The sequence below is a fragment of the Helicoverpa zea genome, chromosome 6, assembly GCF_022581195.2.
Source record: "Helicoverpa zea isolate HzStark_Cry1AcR chromosome 6, ilHelZeax1.1, whole genome shotgun sequence".
NCBI classification, from domain to species: Eukaryota; Metazoa; Arthropoda; class Insecta; order Lepidoptera; family Noctuidae; genus Helicoverpa; species Helicoverpa zea.
Window position 1 is genome coordinate 5,892,146 of NC_061457.1, and position 17,763 is coordinate 5,909,908.

The 17,763-nt window shown below is 34.3% G+C and overlaps 1 protein-coding gene across 4 annotated transcripts in view; it reads left to right on the forward strand.

Moving 5' to 3' along the window:
* The first annotated feature begins 3,840 nt into the window (after positions 1–3,840).
* LOC124630866 (trafficking kinesin-binding protein milt) overlaps positions 3,841–17,763 on the forward strand; it is a 35,902-nt gene continuing 21,979 nt past the window's right edge. Inside the window, exons 1-5 of one of the 4 annotated variants that reach the window (XM_047164891.1) lie at positions 3,841–4,496; positions 6,641–6,686; positions 7,568–7,657; positions 12,888–12,992; positions 15,875–15,979. Coding sequence is in view for 2 of the 4 variants with exons in the window: in XM_047164888.1 (XP_047020844.1) it covers positions 10,438–10,525; positions 12,888–12,992; positions 15,875–15,979 (298 nt within the window). In the remaining 2 variants the exon portion in view is untranslated. Of the gene's footprint in view, positions 4,497–6,640; positions 6,687–7,567; positions 7,658–8,166; positions 8,690–10,283; positions 10,526–12,887; positions 12,993–15,874; positions 15,980–17,763 lie in introns of those variants that run through there. The other 3 variants (XM_047164892.1, XM_047164889.1, XM_047164888.1) reach the window with 3 other exon arrangements.

Sequence of the window (17,763 nt, forward strand, 5' to 3'; positions counted from 1 at the left end):
CAATTAATAAGTGAAATAGAAAATTTACAATTTCGTATAAATCAGCTAGGAACAAAAATAGATGATGAAATGGTCATATCCAAAATACTAAGCTGTTTACCAAATAATTTAAACTATTTTATAACTTCTTGGGAATGCATGGCAGACGATAAGAAAACCCTTCAAAATTTAACAAACAGACTTCTGGCTGAAGAAAATCGAATGTTGAAAGCAAAAGAAAGTGACAAGCAGCTAGCATTTCAAGCTACATCTTCATCTACATCAAAGAAAAAGTTTAATGCAATAAAATGTTTCAAATGTAACAAAACAGGGCACATGAAGAAAGACTGTAGAGCCTGTAGTATCTGCAAAAGGGACAACCATGAAGATAAAGACTGTAAGTTTAAAAATAAACAGTGCTCAATCTGTAAAAAAATTAATCACAGAGAAGAAAATTGTTTTTTCAAAAATAAGAATAAGAATGAGAATGAAGAAAAAAGTAACAAAAGAATAGAAAAGGCATTTTTTACAAACGGTGAAATTCAAGAACCAAAACTGAAAGAATTTGTTGTAGACTCTGGGTGTACTGCACACATGACCAAAAATGTAGACATACTAAAATTTTTTGAATGCAAACCATCATCTGTTTTGACTGCAAATGAAGAAACAATAGAGGTGAAAGGGACTGGTAAAGTCATTGGAAAAAAATGTACTCTTAATAATACCCTGCTTGTTCCTGACTTATCACAAAATTTATTATCGGTTAATGCAGTTACAAACAATCAAGGAGTGGTTATATTTACCAAAGATAATGTAAAAATATATAAGGAGTCAGAATTAATATTAACAGGAAAAAAAGAAAACGGTTTATATAAAATTAATTTGGATGATAATAATATGCAAGAAAAAACACTGTTAATGAAAGAAAATGGCACTGCCTTAGAATGGCATCAAAGACTTGGACATCCAGGAAAGAAAATACTAGATATATTACCAGATGTGGCAGATGGAATAAAAATAAATGGATTAAGGCAAATAGACGAATGTGAAATCTGTACACAAGCTAAACAAACAAGACTTCCATTTAACACAGTAAGAAACAGAGCCAGTAGACCACTTCAATTATTACATACTGATGTATGTGGACCGTTCGAAAACAAAACGTATGATGGCTATAGTTATGTTTTAACCGTCATGGATGATTATACTCATTTTACAAAAATATACTTGCTTAAATATAAAAATGAAGTTAAAGAAAATTTAAAACATTATATAGAAGAAACAGAAAGAGAGAGAACAGAAAAGGTATCTACCATAAGATGCGATAATGGAGGTGATTACACAAGCAATGATTTTAAAAAATGGTGTACTGAAAAGGGAATAAAACTAGATTATACAGTACCATACTCACCACAACTAAATGGTAAAGCAGAAAGACTAAATCGAACATTATTAGATAAAACCAGAGCATTACTATTTGATTCAGGGTTAGATAAAGAAATGTGGGGTGAAGCTGTATACTGTTCTACTTATATTATAAATAGATTACCAAGTGAATCTTTGAAGAATAAGACACCTTATGAGATGTGGCATGGTAAAAGGCCTAATATATCTAATATATGCAAGTTTGGTTCAATAGTATATGCTAAACAATTACATTCGAATATTAAGAAACTAGATCCAAGAAGCAAAAAGTTAATCATGATTGGATATACTAATAATGGATATAGATTGTGGAATAAAGAAGAAAGAAGAATTGAAATAGCAAGGGATATTGTTATAATTAATAATAATAAGAAAATTGGAGAAAAATATGAAGAAACAGGAAGTTCGGTGATAACAGAAATAATACCAGGTAATAATGAAGAAGAAATAAATCAAGAAGAAGAAAGTGATGACAGTTATTATGAAATAGAAGAGTTAGAACAACAAAGTAATGTAATAGAAGATAACATCCCAGATATTATTGATGAAGTAGAAAATGATGAAAATAAAGAAAGTAATACTGCAGAGATAGAAACTATAGAAACTATAAATACAAAACGACAACGGAAAAAACCAGCTTACCTGCAAGATTATGTATTACTTACGTATGATGAAGTCATGAAGTCTGCTGAAAAGAATAATTGGGAGAAGGCCATAAATTCGGAGAAGGAATCATTGGAAAGTAACAATACATGGGAAATAGTTGATGTAGGAAGAGCAAAAGGACACAAGATATTGTCAAGTAAATGGGTATTTTGTATAAAAGAAAATGGTACTTACAAAGCAAGACTTGTAGCAAGAGGCTTCGAACAGCAAAGCATTGACTATCAAGAAATATATAGTCCAGTAGTAAGTCAATCAGCAATAAAATCATTAATAGCAATTGCTGCTTCAAAGGAATATGAAATGATAACTTTTGATGTGAAAACAGCATTTTTGTATGGCGAGTTAAAGGAAGACATATTTATGTATATTCCTGAAGGATATGAAAGACAGCCTAATAAAATTTGTCATTTAAAGAAAGGACTATATGGGCTAAAACAGGCACCAATGACATGGAATAAAAGATTTACAGAAACTTTAAGGAAACTTGGACTGAGAGCTTCAAAGTCGGATCAGTGTGTGTTTTTTAATGAAGACAAAACTATAATATTGGCTATATATGTTGATGACGGTTTGGCCATATCAAAAGACAAGGAAAAGTTATTACAGATCTTGCATCAATTGGAAAAAGAATTTATCTTAAAAACATATGAACAACCTCAAAACTATATAGGTTTTGAAATAAAAAGATCAGAACAAGGCATCTTGTTGCATCAGCAGAATTATACAGAAAAATTACTTAGAAAATATAATATGTATGATTCCAAAGCTGCAGATACTCCATGCATTGTGGGAAAGGAAAATGAATCTAAGGTGGCTACGTCAAATTTCCCATACAGAGAACTAGTTGGTGGATTATTGTATTTGTCAACCAGGTCAAGACCAGATATCAGTCAAGCTGTGAATGAAGCAAGTAAAAAGGTAGAAAATCCATCAAGGCAAGACATATTAGCAGTAAAGAAGGTGTTGAAGTACTTGAATGGAACGAGAGATAAAGGGATTTTGTATAATGCTGGGAAAGATATTACAAGATTGCATGCATATTGTGACTCAGATTATGCAGGTTGTACAGAGACCAGACGAAGTACAACAGGGTTCATAATAATATTGGCAGGTGGACCTATAGCTTGGTGCTCCAAAAGACAGCCGATAGTAAGTCTATCGTCAACTGAAGCGGAATATATAGCAGCAGCAGATTGCGTTAAAGAGTGTTTATACTTAAAGACTTTTATAAGTGAATTAATTGGTAGCAGTATTAAGATTAGTTTGAATATTGATAACCAGAGTGCTATCCAATTGATTAAAACAGGTTCATTCAGCAAGAGATCTAAACATATAGATGTGAGATTTTATTTTATACACGAAAATTATAAGAAAGGATATTTAGATGTTATATATTGTCCTACAAATTATCAGATAGCGGATATGTTGACGAAACCACTATATAAAGAAAAATTTAAATTTCATTGCGATAAAGTTGTTGTGTAAATTGAGAGTTATAATTAGAAGTGTTTAAGTTAATGTTTTGAAAACTTGTTTAAGTTAATGTTTTGAAAACTGATGTGTTTCTGAAGTAATTATAAGGTATTTTTAATTTATGTTCATATATTAAAAATAGGAGAAGGTGTTAGGAATTTATAGTCTATGACATTTAAAAAATGTAGGGTTGTTAGTCTATGAAAAAGAATGACTGTGGTGTGAATTGTCATGATGTAAAAAACTAGTGAGAACAATGTTATAATTCCTAACAAAATGTGATTGTATTTCTTTAACTATTAATAAAGGCTTTCAAGAATACCAGAAGTTTGAATACCTACAATAGTCTCAGGGACTGACAGTAACAGCCTAGAAAGCTGGTTAAGGACACTCACAATTATGTGTTTAATTGATCGTCTGAGAGCCGCCTAAAAGACTTCTTTAAAAGATTGTTCTCGCAACTTCGCAAGAGTCTAATAATATAAAATGTTATGTAGGTACTTAGGATTTCTGCATATTTATAAACAATATTCTGATTAAACGCACAAAACCAAAGTATTATACAGTGTGCAGTTACCCATTACGCGCGCGCCGCGGGACGAATTCGAATTTAGCAGACCCAAGGCTTGCAACACTTTCGTCTTCCGTCGTTTTGTGAATGTGATGAATGAATACGACAATGAAATAAAAAAAACGGAACGAACTGAAAGATAGTGCCGTTCGGGGAACGCGAGGATTGGAATTAAAATTTGTAGTAAAATTATACCAACACAAAGCTTTACAAACGGTTAATTTAGTGAATAATGTTAGTAGTTTAAAGTGGCGCTAGAAATCTACAATTCCGTTCGTTGGTAAACGTGTGTACAGAAGAACTGTTATAAGACTGGACTGATGAATTCTTTGGGGTTTTTGACTGCAAGGTCACTGTTGCAGCAATGATGTAAATTATGACAGTAAGTTTTAACTGGTTTTTATTAGCAGTAGCTTTGAAAGATCATTTCATGCCGAAAAATTACGTCACTTCATCTACAGGTTCCAAAATGCAAGGGGATTTGCAGTGTGTAGTTTTGTTCTAACGATATGTAGTCTCCAGATTGCATTTATCAATGATATTTCACACTTTAATTCAAGATTTGTTGCAATATTTAATGTGCTTATAGAAGATTATTGTACTTTGCTATCTTCTCCTTGTGTAAGTACTTCAGTGGAACTGTTACTCATGATTCCAACTATAAAACGCTGAAGTATGACGGCTCTACCATTCACACATTACAGTAATTTTCCTTTTATCTGTGTTTAATGTCAAGGAAAAAAATAAGATTGTGTTATCAATAAAGTTAGGTAGGTCACATACACTTCCCGGTTAGTGTGTAGCAAAGGGTGTGCAAGGCTTTTGGGACTTAGAAATTCATAAAAAATTAAAATTTCTGAAAATGCCTAGTTTTTCATTTCTATCATATAGAATACTTAAAAATAAGACGAAAACCATCTGGGCACCTTTTGCCTAGAACCAACGGTTCGCCTGAAAATGAGCACTGAAGGTCATTCTAAATAAAGGCAAAGTCGACGTCCTACTTCTGGGTGGTTTAAAAAAAAATAACCACGAAGGAAGGAAGGAACCCTTCGAACCTAACCTGTCCGAGTCGGGGTTGCCCTAAGTCACGTGCGGGTCTAAATTTGATTCTAATCAATACGAAGAAATGCATTTTATTTACCACCAACTTAGACTTTAACTTTTTGCCCCGCGTAGCGGGGCTCCTTGGTCCTAGACAAAAAGTGCCCAGATGGTTTTCGTCTTATTTTTAGGTATTATATACGATGGAAATGAAAAACTAGGCATTTTCAGAAATTTTCATTTTTTATGAAAAATTTTCTAAGTCCCAAAAGCCTTGCACACCCTTTGCTACACTCCAACCCACTTCCCTTATAAAATGAATTATTACAGGCCAAATTACAAATCACACAATTCCAGTTATCCCCATTACATACCAACCAGTTTTAGTCACGTTTTTGTTGAAAATGTAAGCAATTTTGTCATGACTTCTGAAATTGTAATTTGTTCACTTAAATAGTTGAAGGATTATCATTTTGAATCTTAACACAAAGGTATAAAGTTAGTAATGGATTGTATCTGTTTGGCCCTAATAGTTTAACTCTTGTTGAGCCCATGAAATAAACAAAGCAATTGTAGCTATTTCCTATTCTAACATGCAGCATTACAATTCAGTAAGATAAAGTACATCCAGTTTCAGGCTTAAATATATTTTTCATGGATGTTTTAGTCAGTCGTGGTGGCCTAGTGGGTAAAGGACCAACCTCTCGAGTATGAGGGCGCGGGTTCGATCCCAGGTCAGGCAAGTACCAATGCAACTTTTCTAAGTTTGTATGTACTTTCTAAGTATATCTTAGACACCATTGGCTGTGTTTCGAATGGCACGTTAAACTGTAGGTCCCGGCTGTCATTGAACATCTTTGGCAGTCGTTACGGGTAGTCAGAAGCCAGTAAGTCTGACACCATTCTAACCAAGGGGTATCGGGTTGCCCGGGTAACTGGGTTGAGGAGGTCAGATAGGCAGTCGCTTCTTGTAAAGCACTGATACTCAGCTGAATCCGGTTAGACTGGAAGCCGACCCCAACATGATTGGGAAAGGGCTCGGAGGATGATGGATGTTTTAGTCAGATTTTACTAATACTTAATTGGAATTATGACATTGAGTAATGTGCTCTACCTATTGTTTCTTTACATACTTTATTGTACAATCTATAATTTAATATTGTACTTTTCATTAATTCTGACTTTGTATGTCAATCATAGACCAATCTAAAAGAACATTCCAACATTCTTCGTGCCATGCCATTTCAAAATTGGTGCACCAAGCCATATATATTTTATCAATGAGAATAAACTATAGTATACTATACTATGAGATAAATACAGGTCGGTGGGAATGGTATTTGTGTACAACATTTCAACAATGGTGTTTAAATATTACTGCTTAACAACTGTGTCTTCGTGTCAACATTTTTTCATAACATGCACCAATAAATGTGTGTAACCAGTTTTAAAAATCTTAATTTGAATTTTGTTTTTTTTCAGAGCAATAATTTCCTACATGCCTGCTGCAGTCATCTGAATTGATTCTGTGAGTAATCATTATGATATAAATGTAGTTTCTTTTACCATTCATTCATTCAAAAGTTATAAAATAATAATAGTCTTGAGTCCACCCTAAGAAAACTAATCCCCCTAGGAGAATCATTAATAAAACAAAATATAGCTAATGAGATCAGCCACTCTACCTATTTATTATTTTTAATTGTGGCTTATTGATTGAATTTATATTTATTTGTATTTGATTTCCATAAATTAATAATTATTTAGCAGTTGAATTAATTTATACATAATATGCATTTATCTATTAGTTCAGTTGATAACAAGAAATAATCCCTCTTGATTAGAAGTAGATTGGAATTCTTAAGCAACGAGAAAGGAAGCTTGATGCCTTGTTATTGTTGTTCTGGGTTTACACCAAATCCCTCAAAAGAAAGCATGTTGTTTACATGCAGATAAAGATAGCCTTAACAAAAAAAATGCTATTATGTCATGCTTTAGTTGCTTATCTATATCAATAAGTCTGAAGTCTATTCAACTAAGGACTACTAGCTATAAGATAGTCTTGCAGTCTGCATGGAACTTATCTAAACAAAAGTTATCAGTAGTGTAATCAAAATTAATATTATTTAATTTTCTAAATGTGGTGGGTTTCAGGTAAGAGTCCATACAGGTTACTTTACAGCTGTACCCATTAATAGATAAAAGATTGTTTTATATAATTCAGAATTGTATTACTTAAAGGCACTGTTTCACCGTTTTACAACATAAAACTGCAGTTTTTCTTTTAAACAATTGTTCAATTTGAAAACTGATTGCAAAAAATCCTAATAAACAGTTGTTTTAAGAAAACTGATGTTTAATTTTTCTGTGATCTTAGGTCTAAGCAGTAACAGTGATATGTATTTGTAGGGCAGTTCGTCAAGCTGGCGGCCCTTCAGGATGCGGCTCGTGCGCCCTCGCTAGCACCGCGCGCCGTTCGCCACGTCGCCACAATCACAGGTAATATTTACTTAATTATTATTGCTAATATCCAGGTCAAAGCATAGATAGAATAAGTCATATAAATAAGTCTGTGATCGGCGAGTCATCACAGCATCCATTTATCTTATCGGCCATTTCAGGCGGCTAATAAATAGCCGCGGGAACACGACCAAAGACCAAATTAAATAAAATCTTAATTAAGTACAATTAACATAAATCAGCAATTTAAATTTTGCTGGATTCAAACAAAGGTTTAAGGATGTAACTAATAAAATTGTATTATTTAGCAAAACTTCATGTCTAAAAATATGACTGTACTTAAGTGTTCAGAATTGGTGTGAGTAATCGGATAATTGAATGGTTAAACATAAAATGAGAACGTGTGTTGTTTTGAGGAGGTTTCTGTTCCTTTTTCCTATTGGGGTTTTAAGTTAAAATTATGAATGGGGTAAAATTATAGTGAAGGCGTGTGATTGGCTGGGTGCCAGATGATGGCTATTCTGGGCGGGCGGGCGGCGCGCGCGCGTCCAGTCGATCGCCGCGTTTCTACCTCCTAACTGTTCGCGAGGAACTCGCTCATACGAAACACATCATAGGATTCTCTAGCCGTTTGTTCGCTATTTGTTTTGAATTCCAAGTTACAAGTTTCTATTGAATCGTATCGAAGAAAAAGAAAAATAAAATAACACGTGCCTTAAAGTCATCATTTCTCTGTCAATGCACCTTATTATTCGTATTCATTGATTGATTTTATTGATCGACGTTTAATGGTTCTCATATTAAAAAAATAAATGAAACGCGGTGTTAATTCAAACAACTTCAGATAAGAAGAGATAGACACTTACATTTGTCTTAACAGACCATAACCAAATTTGTGATTGGCTGTTAATTGTAGAATTAATTAAGATTCATTATGACCTCACAAACTCGTATTGTTCAGTTTTTGTAACAACCAGTTGTGCCGATGATGTAATTATAGTGTTTTTATTTATCCACCTCCAAGGTCTACCGATGACAACCTGAAAGCCCGACCTAATACAAGAATGAAAGGTATTACAAACTTGAAGTTTGTCTTGAATGGCATGCTTTTAAATGTGAACTTTTGCCATAATAAATCATTAACAAGTATTTTTTTTACACAGCAAGTTCAAAGGCACATAACTTCATGGAATTTAGATACATTCCATAACACTAACAATCCTGATTTGTTCACTATTCATTTTAATATTTTCTAGTTCTTTGAAACGATGTCAGTTAATAGATTTTCAGTGGTCCAATTTATTAGTTGTCGAATAACGTCTCCGTATGGCATCAAACCAATTAATCGCGTTATTTGGCTTTCATCTTATCTGATAACAGAAGTCTAAAAATCGAAAGTGAAACGAAAGTGAATTTGCAGCATCAAAGAATACGAACCAATTAATATTTTGTATTGAGTCTACACATTGTAGCGGTGCTATGAACTGTCAGACTTATGTAATCAATTCTCTATAGAGTTCATCTGGAGTGTGAATTAAATCACAAGGGATTTTTCAACTTAGCTGTTTCGTAGCCAGCCATTCCATTCAGTTTTGAAGAACAAATGTATTCAGTTGGAAAACTATGAAAGTTATATAGGACCACTGTTATGTAATCTTTCTCATAACTTTATTTCTTGTTTCAATGTATGGGGTGATTATGATTATGCTATAACAGCAGGCCCTTATTCACACTGTAAGTGGCAAGGTCACAAAATTGCGTCACCTAGTTAGCGGGGCAACCCGTAGCGGAGGTGACCCCGCTATGGTAGCGATGCCAACATATTGACGACATCCTTATTTTTATTGGTTATTCGAATGAGTACGTCGACCGTACCGCCTCCGCCGGTGAACTGTGCGTGTGGCCTCGCAATGCGTCTATTTACAGGGCCTTCCATGTCAATTGTAACTAAATGTTTTATCCCCCTATCGGTCAAAAATAGAAAGCCCCCTAGAATTTCTCCGTACTCGAGAAATTAGGACGAGTTCGCACATCAGAACTGCAAGCAGGTCAAAGTAATGCGGTAAAGATAAACGTGTAACATTGTGTATCTGCTATCTATATCCAAGAAGCATTTTATTTTTGATAAATTCTTCAAACAATTTTGCAGACATTACGTAGATGTGGCAGACTATGTTTATTATAACCTCGTTATCCATAATTTTGTGTAAATTGAATCTATCTATATTGCCATTTTGGTCTGTGCCATCTGCCTTGTCATGATGTCGACACAATTGTTAAAGATCGAGGGTCGTGACGTGAGTGAGATGTGTATTGTTAAACAAGCCGGTGCGAACGTTGATGCAATGATAAATTTGCATGTGATCGGTGCGACATTAGTGTAGTGCGGCGAACCGGTGCCTCAGCAAACAATTTCCAGTCAGCCACCTAGCTTGTACTGTAGACTATGCAGTTACCTTATGGCGCGACACTTAATAACGGCTAACAAAACAAAGAGATTGTTATAATTTAATAGGAAAATCTTTGTTATAGTTCTAATCGTTGATAAGTCACGTTCGCTGTTTTAATTTTTCTTCAATCATTGTTACTAGTTGTCGGCGATCGGTTCAGCGTTGCTCGTTATCGGATTTATGACGTTGATCGGAGTTATCTCCTATCTGTAGGTAATTACATGGTTGATTGTTTGGGAGCCCGCCACACAGTGCACGTCCGCAGATGTATTGGTGAAAGTGATCTTTCTTGTAGATATACCGGACAGGTGTACAATGTGATGTGAATATTAAATCTGTACTAGTTAGTGCATTGTATGTGACAAGATAATGACTGAAAAGAGACACCGGCCGAGGCCGAAGCGTCGAGATGAGTTGCACGAGAGGCAACAAGATTTGCTGCTCGCTTGGAGTCATGGTGAGATATCACATTAGCCTAGCTAGATAGAACAGAGTATTGCGTAACACTGCTTATAACAGGACATCCGTTAGAGCTGTGTGTTCAGGTCTCCCTGAAGTATTTAGCAATTATACTTATACAGAGGCCATTACAACGCGATTGGCTGTAGCTTTTGTAATAATTACTAACAAAGACTAAACACATTAGTACCTACTCCACTAGACTTTCTACTAGTTAAGTAAGAGCCTGTCGATTGTCGTCTGTTATGAAGCTAATGAGACTGGCGCAGCAGACTGTTCTGATTGTTCTCAAATATCGATTGTGGGTGGTAGCGCAGGCGTTTTACACCGTACTTACTTACACAGAAACGTCGCTTGTACGGTATACCCGTACCGTTATTTTAATGCTGCAAGTTCTTTTAACCACAATTTATTATAACACGAAGCGTCATATTCTTGACGTGAGCAATACCTATTTGGGATATTCCATGTTACATAAGTACACGTAATGAGCGACTGGTTTGGGCAAAATAATTATTAAAGTGTTATTAACGTAATGATTGTGTTTGTTTACAAATTAACTAGCACCTTTATTGTGCGTAACCATTTTTTGGATACGTTCCAACGGATACACTAAAATAAAATTTGTATAGGGAATGAGCACACAATACTTATGGCCAAGTAAATTGTTTGAGTGAAATGGTCCGTCACTATTTTGTAGCAAGTGGTTTGTACGTCATTTTGTTGCTGGTAGGTATACATATACATATTGATACACGGGTAAAAAGGCGTTCGTAAAACGTACATAATGTATCGATACGATAATGCTTTATCAGTTATCAATAAAGTAGTCGGTCATTTTATTTCAATGCTAAGTATAGAACTTTCCACCAATTGGCTTTTAACATTGAATCGCTTATCTTTTGTTTAAAGGATGTTTTCGGTTTCAAAAATCATAACCAGGATCCATATGTTATGGTGTCTATAATCTTCATTCAATGTTATTGTTGTTTTTCTTCTTGTAAATATATGCCACAGAATAAATAAAGATTCAAAAGGCCTTAACATGTCTGTAGAATGAATACTGGCTGTATAAACTTTTTTACAACATCATTTTGTTTCTGATATTACGTAAATTACAACCTTCAGCTGTTTACTTAGCTGTGCATTATTTATTTTATGCACAACCCAAGGAAAAATATAAGTAGGAGGAATTAAAAAGGCGAATATTTGTCTGGTGTATCTTCAAATTGTCACATCTACACTTTTTCACAGTATTACAGATGGGTTATTATTATTCAGAAGAAACTACACGACACTACACTGATATCATCGCTCTAAATATATTCTTAAGAGGAAAGTTTTTTGTTTCAGAACCAATACAGTATATTTAACATATTGAAACGATTTTTTTATGCATTTAGTCATAAATGCTTAATGTCATTACAGTCTTAGGTAATATAATCTTATCTAACATTAATATGAGTGCAAGTTTGTTTATTTGTAACAATTTTATGACTAAAGTCATCACTTATTTAGTAAAATTTCGTATAAAACCTTGGAAATTGTAGTTATTTTTATTCTTCCACGAGAAATACCTTGATAGAAAATGGTCCCTGACGGGTAAAATCTGCGAAAAACCCAAAATATCTCACAATTCATTCATGGCTGTAATCTTTACTTTCTGAATTCGTCAAAGATTGACTTAAACTGAAATTAATGTAGATTCTACGTTGGATTTTCTAATCTAAAAAGGCCTTTAATTTACTCCCGGTGATGTTTCATTAATGCGATGTGTGTGTAATGTGTTACACATTTTGTACAAAACTTAGCAATTACATTTTTATAGTATAGGATTAGGAGTTAAAACTTTGATTAATTACTATTACTAAAAAACTTCATACGTTTTGTGAGTTTTTGTTTGTATCTAACCTTATTGTGTGGCTAAATGAGATGAGAGACATTAATGAATCTGAAATCATCACTTGCGTTGCTAAATGTGCTTGACACATTAACACTACATATAACAAGTACGTTGTGCGAAGAGTACAAGAACATTACAGAAGTGCATGGCCCCCAGATCGGTCAGCCGCCGACGCGCCGGCAGATATCGATTCTGTCTGGAAGCACCCTACCCATACTAAATACGGAGAGTATAGGCACTCCCTGCAACATACAAAGCGTCTATACAGTTAAATACTGCAATGCGCTCAACTTTTCCAGTCACGACATTGCGTTGAAACTTGCAGCTTTCCAACTATTCATTATCTTGATCCATACCTGTTCTACTGCCTACCTGCTGCTTAGAAAATTGTAAACAAATCCGCTACTATAATTGTTGATGCTAGCACATTTCCATTTAATGTTTCTTTTGTCAACAGAGGTGTGCAATAGCGAGGAGGTGCCCGAGGTAGAGATAGTCAGTCTCCTACAGGAACATATACCAAAATATCGCTTGAGAGCAGACAGTCTCACACAATTTGGAGGTACAAATACTTTTATGCGCCTTGCTTGTAGATTTGCACCACCTATTCAATCACTTCAAACTGGCAAAGCTTTCTTTATTTATTGAGCTTTTTGTTTCGATATCATCCAAATCATGATAATTTATGTCCATGTTCATTATCTTATGAAGTAGCTATAGCAGATAACGGTATCATCTAAATAAGAAAAACCTTTAACGTTAAGTGGTAACTTGTACAATTTTAATTATTAATAATCGCGCAATTATTACAGAATAGCATAAACAGTTACCAAAGCTAAACATGTAACCAAAGCTGTGCACGGGAAAATTTTGCTATTTACGGCCTGATTCACCTAAAATCAATACTTGGGTTTTTCACGGCCACACTCATCATTTTGTGTGTCAAATTAAACTTTATGAGGATCATTCATGCTGAAACATTTTGTAGGTTAAACCTAACTATTTTAACTGTTTCGGACTATTGGGTAAATCAATTTTGAGATTCGAGCACTGGACTAACCTATCTCAAATAGTGCACATTTTCACTCGGTAAAAATACTAGGCATAAGAAAACAGTTACTTACATATTTAATTTTAAGTAAAAGTCACGTAGCCTTTTTTGGAATCATTCCAAAATGATGTTTCTTGCTCGATCATAAAAAAGAAATATTTGAGTCACAAGATTTTTTTTAGTCCAACGAGCTTTGAGGATGTATGTGATTGAATTACCTATTACCTAAAACCTACACTACTAAGTAACTGAAACGTATTTTTAAAATTCGAAAGGCGAATATATGATAAGGCGAAAATCTGGAAGGACAAAAAAGTATGAAATCTATTTTTAGAAATCATGAATGTTAAATCAATGAAAACCCGGTGACTTTGAAAAGAAAATGAACTGTTAATAGGCATGTGACATTGAACAATGCTTGGATAAAGCAGCTTATGCCAGGGCAGGCCCTATATCACCACCTCACCCAAATGGACGTGACAGGCACAACCTGACACTGATTTTCACTATGGAATGAGACATTATAAAAGTTTTTTCACGGAAAGTTACATTTTACCTAAGTATTAGATTCATATAAGAATGACAAAAAATGAAAAGAAGTAGAAATTATGGGATTTACACAATTATGAATCAAAATAATTTGAATTGCAACGAAACTAAGCCTGTTGTGTGTAGTTTTTCAGCCCTTGCGCAGGTATTTCACAACTTTTGGTTATTTCACAACACGAAGGGTGGTGTTCTGACGTAAAACCCCTTCGTGGTTGCGCTGACGAGCATAGTTTCTTACGTCCCGTACCAAGACCACATTAACAATTTTAAATTAAGATTTATCTTTAAAAAACACGCGAAAAGCCTTAAGTAAATATTCATCTTTTGAGCTGTCCTAGTTTTGTTTCAGTAGATCTGCGTTAATTTCATCAGGTCAGTGTTCAGTAACTAGGTCGTAGCCTACTTTGTTAGCATTTGATTTTTTTTACGACATTTTCAGTAGGCTGGAGATTTATATTGTTCCATGTGTAATATAAATAATGTAAGTTTGGTTTGCCAAATGGCATTGCAGTGTCGTTTTCTGTGATCAAAAACTTGTACATCTAAGATTATCGGCCTTAGTACTTTAAGCTCAGTGCATTCCAATGAACTAGATCGTTCAGCTTCCAGACCTAATGCACGACGGTGTGCAACGACTCTATTGGAATGGCAAGGTCTCTTTGCGAGGCAGGGGCAGAGTAGTTTCACTAAATGTCAGGCCGATCAACAAAATGGAATACGTTTTAGAAGTACATACATAAGTATCTGACCGGTGAAAGTGAACGGTGATTTAGGAATATTTTCTCAGTATTTCAACAATATTAATATGTGATGAAGTATATTCATTATTGGATTTTGGCTGGTTACTGTCATCACTACAAAATGATACGACCATATCATTTAAGACAATTATATATATTTTTAACGGTACCTATCTATTTCTGTCGTTTCTCACGTTTGAATACAGTTACATGGTTTATTACATTCTATGGTTTATTTTATGGTAGGTCTCGTTCCAACAATGCCAATATTTATAAAATACTTCTTACAAGAAATGTGTTTTGAAATGGTAAGAATCCGACGAAGTGGGCCTATATGTGGTGTTCCGTCTTAGTAAGTGCTTGAGTCGCGGCTTCCGGCGCCGGCGCCGTTCCTAAACGCTATAAATAATGGTGTCTCATCGGTCGAGTCATCGCCCGCTGGCCAGTATGCGTCCCCGACCGGTCTGATGCGTGCCATCTGTCAACTTGCTGCGTTCGTTGCACATAACACCATACTCATCCGATGCTACATATTTTAACCGTTCGAGCCATCGCTCTACTAATCAACTGCATAATTACATTTCAATCATACTATATACTTACTGCATTATGTTCCCTTGTAACTGTATAACCAGGAAAAACTTTAGTGGCTTCTAAGTCGAACAACGAGTTTATGTCAGTCATATGCTCTTGTGTAACTTCAAAAGTGTAATGCTAATGATATAATTACGCCCGGCCTGAAGTAAGTGGGTGTACTCACAGGTGTAAAATTAAAGCAATGTATTCTTAGTTCATGAGAAGTTCTCGACATTTAGTTAAAAGTCATTGTGATAGGACGCGATCTGAATAGATTTGAATTGGTGGTGGGATAAAGCGGTTGACGGCGGTGTGTACAATGTTCTGTGTGTTCAGCCGTCCTGTGACGTTAGTGTTTGGTCACATCAGTGCTGGGTATCAGTAATTATTTCAATGAGCATTATAGAACAATTGGCTTAAATTGAACAACGCACATTCCAACCATGAGAGTTTTTGTCTAAGCCCTTTAAAAGTTTACGAAATAATGTTTGCAAATTCTATGTACTCATATGTGTTGATGATTTCCAGGCTACGAGAATCAGGATTGGTTCATACCATCTCCGGCGCTGCCGGTGAGCGACAAGGACCTCGCGCTCACGCCTGACCAGATCAGGGAGACACTCAATTACTTCCGTAAGTATGCGTTAAGCTGTCATAACATTAACTAGGCTTTCATTGTCTTTCAATATTTATTATTAAGATCGTGCAGGTGCTCGTTATGCAAGGAAATATGACATCAAGTATTATCGACTTTCGAACGACTAACGAGCAAAAAGATGCATCAGTTAATAATTATATCACTGCTTTAATATTGGTCGACAACATTCACTATATTAAAATTAATACTCTTAAAATTTATATCACATCAAAATGCCAACATGCTATCAAAATTCAATACGAATATTATTTAGTTATTAATAAAAATGTAAGTTTATTACGAAGAAGATTAAAATTAATAAGCAATTGAACACTAAGGCCGAAGTTTACCGACAACATTAACGACAGATTTTATAAAACAACTGTTTGCTTACAAAGCAAACAGTTGTTTTAAGAATAAAAATACAGGCAACTGAATTGAGAATCCTTTTTGGGAAATCTGTTAAAAATGGACGTTTATGTTGTCGATTAAAATATACCTAAATGCAACAATTAGTTGAAAAGTATAATAAGAACATTACGTTACGTTACATTACGTTATTACTAATATGGAAAAACTTGGTCGCTATTGATCCTCAGAGACAGCTACTTGGTCAATCAGTTTACTTTTTTAAATAGGATCATGAGAGAGTGTAAAAATACAGCTAAGTATTTCTCGGGTGACCATATGTCTTGTGCGAAATTAAATATATTTTTTTGCTATTTTTATTGCTCATGTAAAGTAAATTTTTACAGAACCTCAAAACCTTCAACTTTGATTATGAAATTTGTAAATTGAAATGCAGTCTACAAGGGTTTTATGTTGTTGATCAGGTATATTTTAGTTTATTTATTATGTAAAATAGTTTTGGAGTTCTGTGGAAGAAATGTATGTTTTTTTTAATAGGAATCATAACAGTGAAAGATACGGTATAAATTGTGCAATATTAAAAAAAAACGTAGACTGGGATCTTTAGGTTAGGTAATCTACTTGAAGATGATCTTTATGTCATAATGGATTTCGAGGGTTTAATAATAATAATAAATCGTTTATTTGCATTAAACATGGTATACAAAGGTCCTGAATAAGAATACAGTAGGTACAAGCATGTTCTGCTTTTAGATCAACTTCTGTTTGATGACAAATACCTACAAAATATTTAACGTAACGGTCCATAGACCATTTTGTAACTCTTAAACAGCTCAAGGTCTTGCGGAGGATTTCACATCTTTCAGAAATGTAGTGAAATTTTCGGTGAAATGTCTTACTTCTCGTTTTTTTTTGTACAGGTTGATTGATATATTTTATTTCAATAAATCAGTATTTATCTTAAATGAAGTGTGCATTTTGTGCCTTTCATTGTGACTGAATGAAATTGATGGAAGATTTTTTAGGTTTATCATCATTGAAATAAAATTGTTTTTTAAGTCGCTATTTATGATAAAGTGAATTGCTATTGTTCATCATACCTTTTTTACATGGTAATAAAAAAAAAACTGTGTGTATCTACAGCCGTCTTTTAAGTTTTTTCAGCTCGCTTTTCCTAATTATAAATACAGATCTGCAATTGGTTCGTTATTGACCGACAGGTCTATCAGTGTTACCAGTTAGTTATACGTTTTTCCAGCCCGGAATGAATATTGTCCTTTTTTATGCAATAGTCAAAAAAAGTATCTGTTTATATTTTGACAAATATTTTCCTGGTGCCTAATTACACAAAGTCCCTCGAATTCTATAGACAATCTTGTGGTTAGGGTGATATATTATAGAATCGACCGCA